Below are 16,438 nucleotides of genomic sequence, written 5' to 3' on the forward strand. Positions count from 1 at the left end.
GAGGGACAAGGGGAAAAAACGAAAAAAGTCTAGGATAGTGGAATACAATGTATTATGTACGTGCTTCCATATTCTCTGAAGAATCCAGCAGAGGCCACTGTCAGACAATAGATACTGGACTACATGGGCCACAGGTCAGTACCTCAATCTTACTTTAATCACAGAAAAAAAAAAATCTCTGAGAGAGGTAAGGGAAGTGTTTTGTTCTAATTTTCCCGCAAGTTCTAACAAACTTGCATTTGGAGGAAAAAAAGAGGGAAAAAAAAAAAAGGAGTAAAAAGGAAAGGGTCCAAAAAGTAACTATTTCAGTACACAGGATGAACTATCTAAGGTCACAGAAACTCCTCAGTGTATCAGACATACTGCAAGTCCAACACGTTTTACTGTTCTGTAATTGAACAACCTTATCAAAGCACTATGGAGATTTCAACACGTCTACCAGAGTATTTGCCATTTTCCTTCAAGCCAACCATCTGACATTTCATTTCCTTGCTTTACCTCTCATTCTTTGCCTCACAAAGTAGGAAATAAATGGATTACTAGGCATATTTCTTACACAGTCCACATATGTCTAGGTTTCTAGAGTGGAGTCCTAGTTCAGGCCAATAAGCAAGAGGAACAGGAGCAAAGCTTGATAAAATAAGTCTACATCTGAGAAGTGTGGAGAATAAAGTAATCAAAAAGACACTTCCCATGCTCATTATCACAGATCAGGAGAAGGAGGAACAAGTTTTGTCTGAATGTCTGAGATCCTACACAGTGAATTTAAATACTGGACCAGAAAATTCTCACTCTTCAGATTAGCACAGTGTGGGAACAAAGTGATTTTAAAACTATTAACTGCATCTGCTTGCATTCAGGAAGGGAGGAGGAGTGTCTTCTAGAGACTGTGATATTTAAACAACAGCAACATGCAATCACATGCAAGACTAGCAACATTAGTACATCTGAGGAGAATCCTAGTGGAATGACAATGCTACATCTTTCAAAAACATGAGCTTCAAAACGTAAATGTGAAAAGCATGATTTCATACTTTATCTGAAATTTCTCTCAAATTCTCAAAACACACTTGTCAAAAGGAGATTAAAATTAAAGACTCACTGTCCTAATACAAAAGAACAGTCTGAGTTCACATAATTACAGCAATGATACTGTTGTGTTATTGTGCTTGACTTAACAGTTTTGAAAGTCAGAGGGAAGTTCCCATCCCTAACTTACTGACTTGCATAGGAAGGCAGAAAAACATACTGGAAATATTTACAGGGGCAGGAAAAGTTGATCTTGCACATTAAAATACCTCTTGCAGGAAGTCTTCAAGAAGTCGATTAAACTTGTCTGCCAATTCATCTATTAACTGACTTCTTGCAATGTCAACCCTGTTGAAGATTGTGAATTCTTCATTACAGAGAGCGTGGTATGTTTTTGAGCAGGCTTCCAAAACATCTATATCTGTGTGCTTCTCCACAATATCCCGGATTTGTCGCAGTAAGGCATCCAAATGCTACAAGAAAGATGAGGCGCGGAAAAAACCAAATGTATTCATACATATATAAACACACGCTTATTCGTAAGAAACCTTAAGGAATTTTAAAAGATAAATTCCATTTATTGCTTTTGTAATTATGATACAGAACACAAAACACTTCTAGAAAGCTGGTGAAGCGTCTGAGTAAATTAATCTATTTAGCAAAAATTAAGTAGGAGTTTGTCAAAGGCTAAAGATTCAATGCATTTTAAAGTCATTAAAAATTTGCAATTGTTGGTATGGTTTTATCCAACACTTGAATTTGCAATGACAACTGAACTACACAGAAGCATTTATCTCCCACTCACACAAACATTTATACATGGTCTTAAAAGCTGTATAATTGAAGATTTAGTTTCATAACACTCAAGTGTCAGCACTGAAACCAACTTCAGTTGTTCTTATATGCCTCCGCTCAACCCGAGTTGCTCACTGCTGTTCTATCATTGCTAATCTATACTGTCACCTAAACATTTTATTACTTTTTTTGACCCTAACAATTTCCAGCTATTTCCTTCACAATACAACAAAATAGTGCATCTGAGAAGGAGAAAGTAAAGATGAGAACAGCTTACACCAACTTCACCACCGTAGCAGATAAAATGAGAGCAGTAACTATGTAATTTGTGATCTGGTAGTTTTCCCCTTTTTCATGCAATGAAGACAGTGGTTTATTAGATTCAGTGACCAGAAAAAGAAAACTTATCAAGCTATTTCTACAAGCTTTATTTGCAAGCAGCATACCTCAAACATGACCATAACCCAACATTAAATGCTCTCGCATAAAGTTCATTTAACTGGCAAGATTCTTTCTTACAAACTCCCCACACAGGCCTTGGAAAACTCAAACTTTCAGTATCTCTAAGAATGGCAGTCAGTCACAGCTCTGAAGTCCAAGTCTCACTCTCAATAAGAGTTATGATAAAGTCTCACTTACACAAAAAACCACACCTACAATGGTGACTGAAATTGCAGTGACTAAGTCTAAATTCTGTTTTTTCTCCTTTTGTGTTAAGTGTTATTGAATGTTACCTTACCTTTTCTAATCGCCCTGTTGTATAAATTTCCAGATCGAAGTACTGTGGTAACTGCAGTAAGTTGGTGACTTTTTCTGCATCTACAGAATACTGTAAAATTGACAAGGAAAAAAGTTTAAATGAAAAAGTCTTGAACAACACATTTTGTTACAGAGCAAATATTAATAAAGACTAATAAGAAAAAGTTAAGACTTGTGCCAGCTATACAGCTAGTTACAGAAACTATATTTGTTAACATTTCAACAACAGTCCATCAGCAAGAAATAGAATTAAACCTACCTTTGCTAGCAACTGAGGAAGTGCCACTGCAAAAAGTTCAGTAATTTTTGTCCTGTCATCCAACTGGGTTTTCTTTTCCTTTGCTGTCAGCACCTAAAATATTGGTATTGTGAAGATTTTACAACTAAAAGTTCTGGTGCAAAGTTTCATTATCATTAATGAAATGACAATTAGGTACACAGACCTTCTAATATCACTGTAAAATATCAATGTAAAAAAAAGGGGGGAGGGCAATAAAAAAAACATTAAGGATTCAAAAAATGCAATTTAAAGTTACACCTAATACTATTGAGATTATCTTGAAAACAGAAGTGACAATCTAGAACAAAAGGTTTACCTTCCCTGCAACAAAATACCATCATCAAAATGCTTTTCTTGACAATCAAAGAACAGCAAATGTTTCAGTTTACTTAGGATTTGTAACGATATTTATTCAATTCATACATCAATCTGATCTTCATAAAATTTTTCAATCTGTACCTAAACAGGTTCCTTACCAAAAGCTGCACCAGTCATGAAAGCAGCTCCCTTCCCTGCTTCATGCCCCAGTAAAAGAGGGCTGCCTAAACTCTATATAATCAGAGAAAAGCCAACTGGTGGACTGCCCTCCTTCCAAAGAGTCTATGAAGTACATTCCCTTCCCACATTTTGCTCTTTCAAATTGGAAATAGTTTTAGCTTTCCCAAACACTGTTTTTTGTTGTCCTTTCCAACCAATACTTCTTTCAAAATCTATTTTGTATTACCTTTAATAGCAAAACCAAATGTAGCCCAAACAGTATTAAGCATGTGCCAAAGTCCAGAAAAAGTGAACAAGACAGGTTAGTCAGATACTGGAAGCTGCAGAGACTGAAGCTGAACTTCTGAATTCAGTCCCTTCAGCAGCAACAGCCTACAACCTTTTCCTTCTTCCCACACTGCCCCCACATAGCCATTCTCACATCTCTAGAGGAGTAGTTTTTTGCTTCCTACCCTTTTCCCTGTTCCTCTTCCCACAGGAGGATGACATTCAGCTGCTTGCCGAATTGTACAAAGCATTATTTCAATCAGTGCGCTTTCCTGTCTATCCGTTAAAGCTGAAATTTAAGAAACAGATGTTAACACACAGCTTGATTTTTCATTTTCCACCAGTATTAGTATCTAAGGATCAAAATATGTTTATTTTTTAAAAGAAAAAAAAGACAGGCATTTAGGCCAATAGCTCATTTCCAGGGTGGCTGTGGCACAGGGGATAGAGAAGATAAGCACTTTACAAAACAACACAAGAAAATATTTAAAATTGAGGGAATATCACTGGATGAGTCACAGGACAGGATGAAACAAATACCAAAGTTTTATAGTAGTTTTAGTTCTTTTTCATTTTTTAGAGGTCCATTTACTAGGACCTATGAATTACAGAATTATGCTAGGGGCTTTGTTTGGTTTTACTGTCATTAAAGAAATTACAGTATTTTTCCATGGGGTAGTTTTAGCACTCAACAGATGAACCAGGTTCACAAGCAACTTAGTTTCCCTAATGCCAGAAGTCCAGCCTCAACCTGTGGAACAACAGGGCAACTGGACATGGCGTGCTTATTCCCTCTCTTTTCTCCCTCTTCCCACTATTGTTTTTCTGTGTCTCACTTCCATACAAGAAGTGATCTCTTTCTACTCTTCTTCATATTTTATAATTAGTATTAGTGGTTTATTGTAGTCATGTAAAAATAGAGAATATTATGGGGACTCATAAATGTAAACATTTTATTTCCTTATAAACCAAGACTAACAGAAACTGCATAGCAATATAAAGAAAGATCTACAAAAATCTCTTACGTTCTTCTCCATTGAGAGGCTCCTCCAACAGAAGACTGTTCATACATTCCCAGTCTTTCAAGAGATCTGTTGCACAGTCCCACATGCTGTCCACAAGATAAGCAGCATGTTCATGCAACTAAAATGAGAACAGGTTAAGTATTTTTCTTTATCAGCAATAAAGTTCATTACAGAACTTGCTATAACACAGGGTATTTTTCTCACGTGGCTCCTGTCTGTGGCAAAAAAAAGCAGAGAAAAAGCTCTCTGGTTCAACAGAAGCCTCTTTTCCCCAACTTTTCCATTAACTTAAAATGGAAACCAGACCAACTGCTACAAAGAGTAGTGCTACAAGATCTGTCAGAGGTCGGAGGACAGACGGGTGGGGGTTGTGTGGGGTTTTTTTGTTTGTTTTGGTCTCTCCCCCTTTGTCCATCTCCTAAATCACAATTTTTTTCCACCTATATATTAGCATGAAGAATGACAGAAGAATATTTGTCAGAGTAGAGCTCACAGCCTGTCTCAACACTGTGTACTGGACAGATCCTTCAGATAACACAGCTACACAAAACAGTCCTTCAACCTATCCTTCAACCTACAGGTTGCTCAATAGGAAAACCAGGACACATTCATGGTTATTAACTAATGAGTGGAGAAAAGAAAAAACAACAAATTAATTAAAAAAAAAATTAAAACAAAACAAAAACCAAAAAACAAAACACACCGCAAAAATAAGGATATCCCTGAAACTCAACTTACTTCACTTTCCAAAAAGAAAAACACTAATGTCTTCACAAGGTTAGCATTTGGACTTTGTCTTCCCCTCCTTTTAAGTATTCCATCATCTTCAGGATCTCTGCGGCTGAAAAGCCTAAAAAAAAAAAAAAATGTCAGGACAAGTTTCTTCTTCATTGCCTTTGCCACAGTCAATTCATATCAAGATACTGTTTGGGGTTTTTTTTTTTTTGGTTTTTTTTTTTTTTTTTACAGACACACACTTAATACCTTGCTGCTTGGCTCCACATTCTATTTTGAAAGGAAGTAATTTAGGACAAGTATCATTTGAACAATTTCATATATGCCGAGTTGGTATTTCACTGACTGTTTCCAGTGGAATGTATAATTATAACAAAATACTTTACAAACATCAGTCATAATTGCAGGTGCTTGAGGTTCCATGCTCCTCTATAACAAATTATGTTTTCTGAACCTCCCCCACATGAGACTTTAAAGCAGCAAAGAAATACTGGAAGAAAGTCTGAAAAGGATTAGATGGAAATTCTATTTTGTTTCCCTGCACACCTGATGTGTTGAATCTCTCTCTCTCTTTTTTTTTTTTTTTTAATTTTTTATTTTTAAACTAGAAAAACACTTTATTAAATGGTCGTGTGAGCCAACTTGGCAGGGGGGAGGAACTACAAAAGGGAAAATACTCCTTAAGATGCAAGCACAAGTTTTAGGTACCAAACTACATGAGCATTTTTAGATGTTTCACAGAACACAGGGAGGACAGGAAAGGAGAAGACAGAGGAGTGTTTTTATTATATTCCCTGTAGGTATAAGCTTTTAAAGCACAGCCTTCAAAATTACTCTCTATTTCCCATTCAGAAGAACTACAACAGTTCAAAAACTACAGCAGTGTTGCATTTTCTGTAAGTTATTTCTTAAGGCCACTTCATTATTCAGTTTTTCCTTTCCTTAATTTAAACTAATCAGAACTGTAGTATTAATGCACACACTAAAATCTACAGGAACAAGAAGTTAACTATAATTTCTCCACCTTACTTTTTATAAAGAAATTCCCCTGCGGCAACAGCTACTGGCCGATGAGCTGAATAAACCAGATGGTATACATTTTCACAGTCTTCTGCAGTCAGAACTTCTTCACTACTCCTAGGGGTGGGGATGGGAAGAAGGAAAGGAAAAAAAAAAAAAAAGCTGAGTCAATATAAAGTATGAACTCTAGTGAGGGAGATGGAAATGAAGGAGAATCTAAACCTTTTCCTTCAATTTATCATCCTAAAACCTGAAACAAGTTAGCTTAGTTCCAAAATCTTCCTAGACTAAAATTACTGATAAAGTATGAGCATTCGGTGGAAGGTTATACTCAAAAGTTCAACTATAGTGTAACGTTCAACACGTCTTGTATTTCTTCAGTTCAAATATTGCAGGATAGCTTCAAATTAGGAAGGCTGAATTCTGAGTTTCTAGCCTTTACACTTATTTAACTATGGTAGGTAAGTAACAGCACTGTTCTAGGCAGATTACTTTTGAAATTCCAATATGTTCCAGCGTAAGATGCGTAGACATTTCTCTAGAGTTTGGATTATCTTAATTCTGTCAAGCTGCTGTCCTCACCCACAGGTATGAGAAAATACTTTTAAGTTTTAATATCTGTTGTAGGTCAGAAAAGGAGATACATATGTACTTACTGTAAAACAAGAGTGAGTAATTTTATTGCTTGGACTGCAACATCATATTCCTTGTCAAGAGTCATAGACACAATTCTATCCTAAGAACACAAAAGAAAGTATTTTCAAAGAGGAAAGAAGTGTAATACAACTTTAAAAAAATTCATATGTACTTAAAGATATGAAGTTACACTAACCTTGAACCGACTGGTGAAGAGTTCCAATTTGGAATTAAGCTCTTTATTATAGTAAAGCCCTTGCAAAGCAGTTAGGCATTTGAGTCTTACTTCCCCTTGCTAAAATAAAATTAAGAACTGGATTAAAAGTCAAGTATAGCATACAGATGTGATCTTCAAATCATACAAGACAAGTTTCTTTTGCAGTCTGAACTAATTCAAAGACCAAGATTAAATATTGCCAAGATATACTATCAATAATCATGTTAATGACATAAGAATATGTCCTTGTTTGTAACAAACCAATGAACAAACCAAAAAACGCCTGTCACTGTCTTACTGCAGTTAGTATCTCTGTAAGTCAAAATACACTTGTTTCATTCTTTGAAGATGTACTGTTAAGTGCTTGAGATATTTCTAAGTAGAATTTACATGTTTCCTTTCACTTAAATTAGAACTGGCGATATCTGTATCATTAAGGACCATCTCTTGTTACATCAGAATTACCAAGTAGAAATACTCCTCCTGAAGTGCAAGATCTACATTAGCAGAGAACATGTTTTAAGGTATAGATACAGAAATACTTTTTGGAAGTCTAGGACAACTGGCTTCACGCAGTTTCTTATAACCCCACTGCCAGAGGTGATTGTTTTTTCATACCAAACCCATGAACAGCATAGCATGAGTAAGCATCCCTCATTTGTTTCACTTCAAATTCAGTATCTTGAAGTCTCCAATGAGGCAGACAATGTGCTGCCTCAGCAATGAATCAAGGAGTATTTGTAAACTCTATCTGTTGACCACTCCAAGCAGAGAATAATCTCAAACTGGTAGCTGGCAAGTAACAGCTTGAGGCACTCATCAGCACAAAAGGGGACTTTTCCCATGCTTTTCACAGCTAGCTGAGAATGCTAAAAAGTTTCTTAACTTGGCAAAACAGAGAAACTGTTAGGCTATATGACTGGATTATTCCATGTGAAATGCATTAATTTTAAACAGTTAAGTATTATAAAGTAGAAGTCAGTATCAGCAATAAATAAATCGAAAAAGCCACTTCCTTACAAATAACAGTTCCTTAAAAATCTATATTCACTCTCTAAAACCATTCAAACGATTCAACTCTATTTTATATATATATATATGTTGAAATGCCTATGCTTCCGAGTCATAAGAAAAGCAGTGACTGATTAAAACAGGTAAGAAATCGGAACCTACTCTGGCAAGATCAACCACCAAAACCATGGAGTTATGCTTCATGATTCCGTTCCTTTTCCTCAATGCAGCTTACCTTATCATGCATAGTCCACCCTACATATTTTAAGTAGCTGTCATTGAGAAAGGCGTCACTGTACATCTTCATCCATATTCCAATCTCTTCAATACAGATAGCTCTTATTTCAGCAATTGCATCTCTGTGGAGAAAAGTGGGGCAATAGGATCAAACAGATGAATAATTAGAAATAACTTGTCACCAGCTTCCCAAATAAATTAATGAAGCTACAAATTACTTACTAAGAGAAACTTACCGGTATCTATGCACAAAAACACCTTTAAATATTGCATTCATCATGTTTTCTATTTCATCCTGATTTTCCTGAAGCTGAAACAATGAACAGAGTACATAAACAGTGAGCAGCACTTTTACACTCAGATCAGATGGTGCCGAAGCTAGACAAACTACATTAAGTTAACATTTGCAAGTGTGGCCATTAAATCCTTTCCCAAAATAGTCACAAACCTGTTTCACGGTACAATATGCTATTATTTAAGGAATTGTATATATCACAGCATACAAATTTTAGTAATTCTGACCACTGGAAAACTGTTCTTCGACTTTAACAAAGACATCTTAGGTTTCTGCAAGCTCCTCCTTAAGTTATTTATAAGAAAACATGACTTAATTTTCTAGTAACTTTTTAAGCCCAATGTTCAGCCCAATTTTTAATACATTTACTATGTTTTTATGGACACATATTATTAGAACAATACCCAAATCACGTGAACTGCATTACATGGAGTCTTTTCTGCACGCTAAAGAATGTGTAATCTAAAAAGACAAGATACAGATGAAGAACACTGCAAATGACTACATGGGCAGCATATACTCTGTTTTGAATACCTCTTTCCTCCTCATCCATTACATAATTACAAAGAAAAAATGCAGAAACTAATCAAGGTATTGCAGAAAAAATTAATTTAAGAATATGGAGCTGAAAAATAATGGAGGAGATAAATCCAGTCTCAGAGTAACAATGCAAGAGCAAGACATGCAAATGAGTTGAAAAATTATGTGTGTTGTGTTTTAAAACACAGAAAATTGTATTTGCTTTTAAAGTGCAAGAAAGTCAGTTAAAGGACTGGAAAACAACTAAATATTGTCAGTGGACAAGCATATTCTTTCTGCAGTTTGAACTGTAAAGGTAGGACAAATTGAGACAATGTTAATGAGAATAGTCAAGGATTGAGGAAGTTGACATTTTGGTGGATCAGATTGGGGGGGTGGGAAGAAGAAAAACCAACCCCAAAAAACAAAGCCAAAAAACCCACCCACCCACCACCAAAACCCCACAAAGAAACCACCAGAGATACTGCCCAGATTGGGGTGGGGGGGGAGCTGCACCCGCAGGGGAATGGGTACAAAAGGTAAAGGACCTCTCCTACAGATGTTTAGGAAAACAGCAAGAACGAACAACTTCCATAGCACCACAAGATTTGGGAATTTATGGAAGAAAGGAAAAAAACTATAAGGAAATACTTAAGAAGAAAAAGACTAAGTAGGAGGAAAAAAAGACTAACAAAGCAAAATATTTAACATGTTCTGGGCCTAAATCTAACACTTGCCCACAGTAGCCTCTGAAGTAAAAAGAGGGGGAAAAAAATTCAAAATATTAAAAAAGACGTGCAAAAAGAATCAAAGAATAAAGTGAATTTTAGTACTGGATAAGGCTAAGTTATAAATAAAACAAAACCTGAAATCAAACAAACAACTGAATGTTACTTCAAAGCCTACTTTCACTTAGTACAGGAAAAACAGAAAATCAAACCCAAAACTAGAAAAGCTGGTAAGAAATCCTAAGAGCTAATATACATAAGAGCAATTGAGATTGCGAGTGCTCACATCACTGCCTTTTCTGTGTGTCTATGTATTACTTATAATAGGACTGGTCCTGCACACACATCTAGCACAACTACATTTAACGGTTGTTTAAGGGATCAGTCTCAAACTGCAAGATCTTTTGTGAGATGAACAAAAGACAAAGTTGCTAGTTTATCTGAATTATCAAGAAAGTAAAAACGTTTTAACAGATAACACCACAAAAGTTGAAGAGCAAAAGTGAGATGTTTCCTTTGATCATGAGAAGGTTGTTTGTTTTAGACATTAGAAATAAAACAAAAAAAAAAAACCAACCCAAACACCAGTTCCCCCCAAAATAAAAACTTAAACCTGAATGAATTAGGGCTTTCAACAAGACAGCACTGTCAGCAATGAATCAGCAAGTCCCTTTGACACAAAAAGAAAGAAAAAAGTAGATTGCATTTTCAATTTTGATAGTGTGTTCTGTAGAAGAAAAAAAACCTTATCTATAGCCTTTAAACACACTTTCTGCTGAGATCAGTACTGACATCACAAAAGCAAATTTTTGCCCCAAGATCATGGGTTTCTTCTCTAGAAGCCAAAACCAGTCAGTGTACAGTAATTTCTGTTACATAATTGAGCTCAGTTTAGTCAAGAAATACAACACAAAAAAAAAAATCTATTACTGATTGCAGTCTCTCTTGCTAACTTTACTAAAACGGGACTATATGAAATTTTTTAAGAGCCTACATTTATTTTTTTTACAGAAAAACGGATGGTAAGAAGCACCTTTCAAAGTAATTTAAGTCTTTCAAACATTAAACATGAACACCTTAAAAGAACGAAACAGGGACTAGTAACAACCTTTAAAAAAAAAAATTACAGAACAAGATTAATTATTGTCATTTATCAGCACTCATCCTATGCATACCAGCTACAGACAGTTGCACTAACCTCCTTTCTTTTCTGTAGTAAGAGTTCCAGCCTATCATTAGCTCGTTTCCCAATTATTTTATTTCGTTCTGCTTCATACTGCCGTTGTGTATTGTCCATGTTAATACTAAGGTTTAATGCCACATTCACTAAAGCAGTCATCAGCTTCATGGCTACAAAAAAGAAAAAAGAATAAGGATTATTATTTAAAAGGTCACCTGATCTAAGAAAAATTATAAACAAAAATCTTGACACCTCCTCCTGCCAACCCTTTCTGTATTTATGAAAATATATTCACTGTATATTTCTTGACACCCAAACTTCAGCAGTGTTTTACTAAGCACTGCATCATTACTTATCAACAGAATAGAAAAAACACTGACATTTTGTTCTTTTCTTTCTGACAATTTTAGTACTAAAAGCATTATTGTTGAACTGAGACATAGGATATGCTCCCCTCCCCCCCCCAAAAATGAAGGTGGAATGTAAGATTTAAAAACATAGCCCAGGAAATATTATTAGAATCAGTTAGCAGACTGGTATTACCAAATCATTCAACCACAAACATACAAGTTTCTTTCTTCGAAAGGAAACGTCTTAGACAACCAACTCCACCATACCACACCATTCTTTTCCCCTCAATTTAATTTTAATCAGGGGCAGTTTTCTTTAAATATTCCTTTATTTGCATAAGCAGAGAAAGACATTAGCCAATTAGAAGCCAGAGAACTGACCAAAATGTAAAATACACTTGGGTGGGATTTTTTTGTGTGCTTTTATTTCTGTATCAACCCTTTTAAAAGGGGTACAGACAAATATGCCTATTCCAGAAACCAGGAGGTGGTCAATAGCATACTTGCTTTTCTTACGAACTTTTGTAACAACGAGGCATGAAAGGGCTTGCATTGGCAGAGCATACGCAGAACATTATGAAGCATGTATCACTAGCATAAAGTTGATGAGTAAGGCACAAAGACATGCAGATACATCGAAATATCATCACACACTGTGATCTCCAAGGATATCAGGATGAAAAGAACAAGTCTGAGCTAATCATAGAAACCAAAATTACTGCAAATAACAGTAAATATGGATATAAGGATTTTGTTGGCTGTCTCTATCCCATACAAAACACAATCTTCAAGAGTACAAACTGTAATCTCATATGAAATGCACAAGTAATTATGCAAAATCAACAGAATCAACTACTGATGTGAACAAACGCAAACAGACTACTGATAAAAATTATTTTGTGTGACAGAAATTAACATGCAACAGGGCAACTTCTGCAACTTTTATTCAGGCACAGCTCAAAAAAAAGTAGTAAAAGCTTGTTTTTTAAGAATGAAAATTTGTATTAGTCATATGGTACAAATTGATGATAGAGCATATATATACTCCTGAAATAAAAGGTTTTGTTCCTCTTCCCATAAATGCCTTGGCTAGTGGAAGTCTCTCAGCAGCAGCCTGATGTGCAGCGTGCTAATGTATATTCAAGAGAGATGATCGATGAAATAGAACAAATGATCAGATAGTCAGAACTGAAGATGGCTATAGATTGGCCAGTTGCAGTAAAGCTAACAAGAACTATTTCCAGTGTGGCAAAAACTCAGTTTCACGTACAGTCTAAATTCACCTTGTTCAGACTAGAACTGCTATAAGCCTTACATTAAGTGGACTGCTGCACAAAGCCATCTGAGACCCTTCTTCATTAATCAACGCAGGTTTAGGACTTATCCAAGAAGCTTCTTCTTTGTCCATATAATGATACACTTATTTAAAACACGCCATACTTAACTCATAAGGGATTTCTTTGTAATTTAACAGATTTGAAAAAAATCACGTAAAAAGGACAATTACTGAAAACCATACAGAAATTTAGTGACTGTATCACTGATGAAGCATTCTTTAAAATTACTTCTAATGCAATGAATGGAAATGCTACTTTTCAATTGCATTGTGCCACAGCCTCAATATACAGCACAATTGAAATTTGTAGTAAAAATTGCATCTAATCTAAAATATGACTCCTGTTTGACTTACTGCAGAGCATAAACAGGTTTGACTGCATCTGAGGTTAAAAAGATATCTACACCCTTATTATGATCAAAGACAAACTTGTAGAATCAACTGAAAAGTTTCCTTCTATTTACTTTTTCTACTAGACTTAAAGCTAACAAAAATTAAGTACTAGACAGCTGGTAAAGAATGCTTTGAAATAATGCTGGGTTTTTTTCAGTAATGAAAAACCAATAAAGACAAGGTAAGAAAGTTGTACCAAAACAAGTTGCATTAGACAAAAACTGTATCACACAATGAAACATGAGCTGCATGTCAAATATCAAGAAGTTCAACCAGAACAATTCTTTCCCGTGCAACACAAAGCATAAAATGGAAGCAATACAGAGATAATATAATTCACTGACCTGCCAGTGTGCTAGTGTGCCGAAATGCTCTGACTTGTGAGTCTGACAGCCCCGTAAGCAGTGAAATGACAGTATCCATCATATATTCATCATATATGATGCTATATTGACATTGTCGGACGAGTACTCCAATGAACTCACAAAAACTGGATTTGAACTTCTTCCACTGGGGACCAGCCATAGTAAGCGGATAATCTCCGCTATCCTATAAAAAAAAACAAAAAAGGAAACAGGAAACTTTCAAATGTCTTAAAAGTCATGTTATTAAATAAAGATTAAAAAGAGATGGGTACAACTTTAATGCCAAAATCTCTGGTGCCATAAAAATGATATATCAGAAGAACATGATTCCACAAATATGCATCTACTTTGCAGCTCAGGCTTGTTACATGCAGAGACAACATTCTACAAGTCCTACCATAAACCCGAACACAACTAGATATACTGAAATAACTCCTAATTTCTTCCTTCTGTCCTACTCCCTTAAAAAAAAAAAAAAGTAATTCATACCCCTTACAATCTGTTTCAGGTTACACTAGAACAAAAGAACCATCACATGAACAGTTAATTGACATGTTTAAGAACACTCAGTTCAGGACTATAATAAAGTTTACAGGGAGATGCTTACATATCAGACTGAAAATTCCTAAAGTCATAAAATGACCTACTACAGCACCTTGAACATAACAAATGTGTGTTCCTCTCCTGATTCAGGAACTTTTACAAATAACGGTAAAATGACGGGGAGGGGGGAAGTTAAACAAAACCATATTAAAGTTAATATGTTAACTTTAACTCTGTTAAAGTTACTGATGTTTTTTGGATTTTAATGGGGGCGGGGGGGGAGTATGGGATTATTTCCATATTAGACAAATTTTGGGACGTTTTAAAGCTACCTTTATGTTCTCTGGAACACAAGGTGAAAGGAATACCACTCAAAAATAAACCCACAAAAAACCAAAACACCCAAAAAACCAAGGCATCTCATTTACCGCAACACTCAGTGGAACAGAAAGTAAGACACAATTTAAAGGAAAAGAAGTTATAATCCCCATGAAAGGCAAGGCATTAGTCTTCAACTAGAGAATAATCACATTCAAATCCCCACGATTTGTAGACTAATGAATGCATAAAAATAAATTTAGCAACCATTTTAAAAGTTAAAGACTTAAAGGCCTTACGTACACAGCAGGAACGAGGAGGCATCCCACACAACCCAACAGTAGTAGGAGTTCCCACTATTCAAAAACTGAAAGTCGATATTGATTTCTCAAACCATTAATAAAACAAGTTATATTCATGCAGAGCTTTACTTCCTAGTCTTACAAATTCAATGAAATAAAGGAGTTCCAAGATTTTCATTCATAAAAGTCCTGTCATTTTTGCAGCTGACCTTACCCTCGAAAGAAACCTGTAGCAACATGATCCAGTAAGATTAGGACAGGTAAGATAAAAAATTAATATAAATACATTATCAGCACTTCATTAAATTACCTCATCAAATTCTTCAGTCATTTTTCGGATTATTTCAGAATTCTGCATATGTCGGAACATCTCTGCTGTAACAACTCCTACAATGTAAACATTAGATTATTAGCACTTTCAGTATGAAAGAGGTAGATGGCATATGACATGGCTCCCGCTACAATGTAAAAATTACCAATATTCAGCTAACCTGCAGATTACACATGTATTTTTTAAGAAGTTACACATTTCTTATTTTAGTGGCACCAATACTTTTTCTTTTATATATATGTATAGTGTTTATTATTATACTTTTTTCAAAGTGTGTTTGCGTGCACGTACGCACACATCTAGAATATACTCATTCATTCATATTCAGAAGTGAAAGATACTTGTGCCAAACCTCTTCGTCAGCCAAGAGACTACACTAATCTGAAGTGACCTTTCAGGACTCATGATTCTAAATGGTATAAGACAATTTTGAACAGTTCTATTGCTACTTATTATCTTCTGCACTGTAATAAACACAGTGATTTCACACAATTTCTATTTCTCTTAGCCTCGAACTGTTAGAGTGTAAATGGTGATATAAAAAACAAATAGATCTCCTAAAGTTTACTGCAACTATACAGCAAAATTCATGACAAGGATCATCTCAGAAAGCATTAAAAGATTCTGTAGTTTTATCTGGTAACAATAATCAAAAGGTCACTGCTCTTGAAAGCATAGATAACCTCTGAGGAATGGTGTTAGCTTTCTGGAGATTTACGCACATTAGAAGTTTATCAGGACAGAGAAATGCTTGAGTGGAACAAATTACATCCAGTCCTACTCTATCAAGTGCAGCGACACCACAGAGTAAATTACCTTCTCCTCTTCAAAAGGAGGTGAGGGGACAAAGAATGGAGGATGTGGAAATGACAAAAGAAAACCAGAAAATAAAGAAGAGAATAAAATATGGAAATACAATCTTACTGTACACAGGCTACCATGAAGCTGTCCCTAATATCTTTTAAATCAAGCATCTCTACAAAGGCTATGAAACAATCTTAAAACACTCAATGATAAGAAGGAGATAAATCCAAACTAGAAGTCCAAGACTGAACAAGCTAAACTATCAATGTTAAGAGAGATGGTTTTCTGAAATAATAGCAGGAGCAGAGGAAGATGAAGTAAGTGTGAAGTACCAGTACTGCATTCTCTCTGGTGTGAATACAAAAGGCTTTATCTACATTTTTAAATATAGTCTAATATTTTAAACCTCCTGCTCCTACCTTCAGAAATACTAGCTTAACTACACGAACCTAACAATGTAAACTA

The 16,438-nt window shown here is 35.3% G+C and overlaps 1 protein-coding gene across 5 annotated transcripts in view; it reads right to left on the reverse strand.

Moving 5' to 3' along the window:
* Window positions 1–16,438, reverse strand: part of STAG2 (STAG2 cohesin complex component) — an 80,925-nt gene that overhangs the window by 20,072 nt on the left and 44,415 nt on the right. For all 5 annotated transcript variants that reach the window (XM_069811015.1, XM_069811011.1, XM_069811013.1 and 2 more), the window contains exons 6-19: window positions 15,149–15,225; window positions 13,655–13,859; window positions 11,250–11,401; window positions 8,746–8,819; window positions 8,508–8,631; window positions 7,241–7,339; window positions 7,065–7,144; window positions 6,418–6,525; window positions 5,392–5,503; window positions 4,654–4,771; window positions 3,814–3,917; window positions 2,843–2,935; window positions 2,564–2,653; window positions 1,299–1,502 (exon numbers count right to left, since the gene is read on the reverse strand). In XM_069811015.1, the coding sequence (XP_069667116.1) occupies window positions 1,299–1,502; window positions 2,564–2,653; window positions 2,843–2,935; window positions 3,814–3,917; window positions 4,654–4,771; window positions 5,392–5,503; window positions 6,418–6,525; window positions 7,065–7,144; window positions 7,241–7,339; window positions 8,508–8,631; window positions 8,746–8,819; window positions 11,250–11,401; window positions 13,655–13,859; window positions 15,149–15,225 (1,640 nt within the window). The remainder of the gene's footprint in view (window positions 1–1,298; window positions 1,503–2,563; window positions 2,654–2,842; window positions 2,936–3,813; window positions 3,918–4,653; window positions 4,772–5,391; window positions 5,504–6,417; window positions 6,526–7,064; window positions 7,145–7,240; window positions 7,340–8,507; window positions 8,632–8,745; window positions 8,820–11,249; window positions 11,402–13,654; window positions 13,860–15,148; window positions 15,226–16,438) is intronic.

This window comes from Haliaeetus albicilla, chromosome 23 (genome assembly GCF_947461875.1).
Source record: "Haliaeetus albicilla chromosome 23, bHalAlb1.1, whole genome shotgun sequence".
NCBI lineage: Eukaryota > Metazoa > Chordata > Aves > Accipitriformes > Accipitridae > Haliaeetus > Haliaeetus albicilla.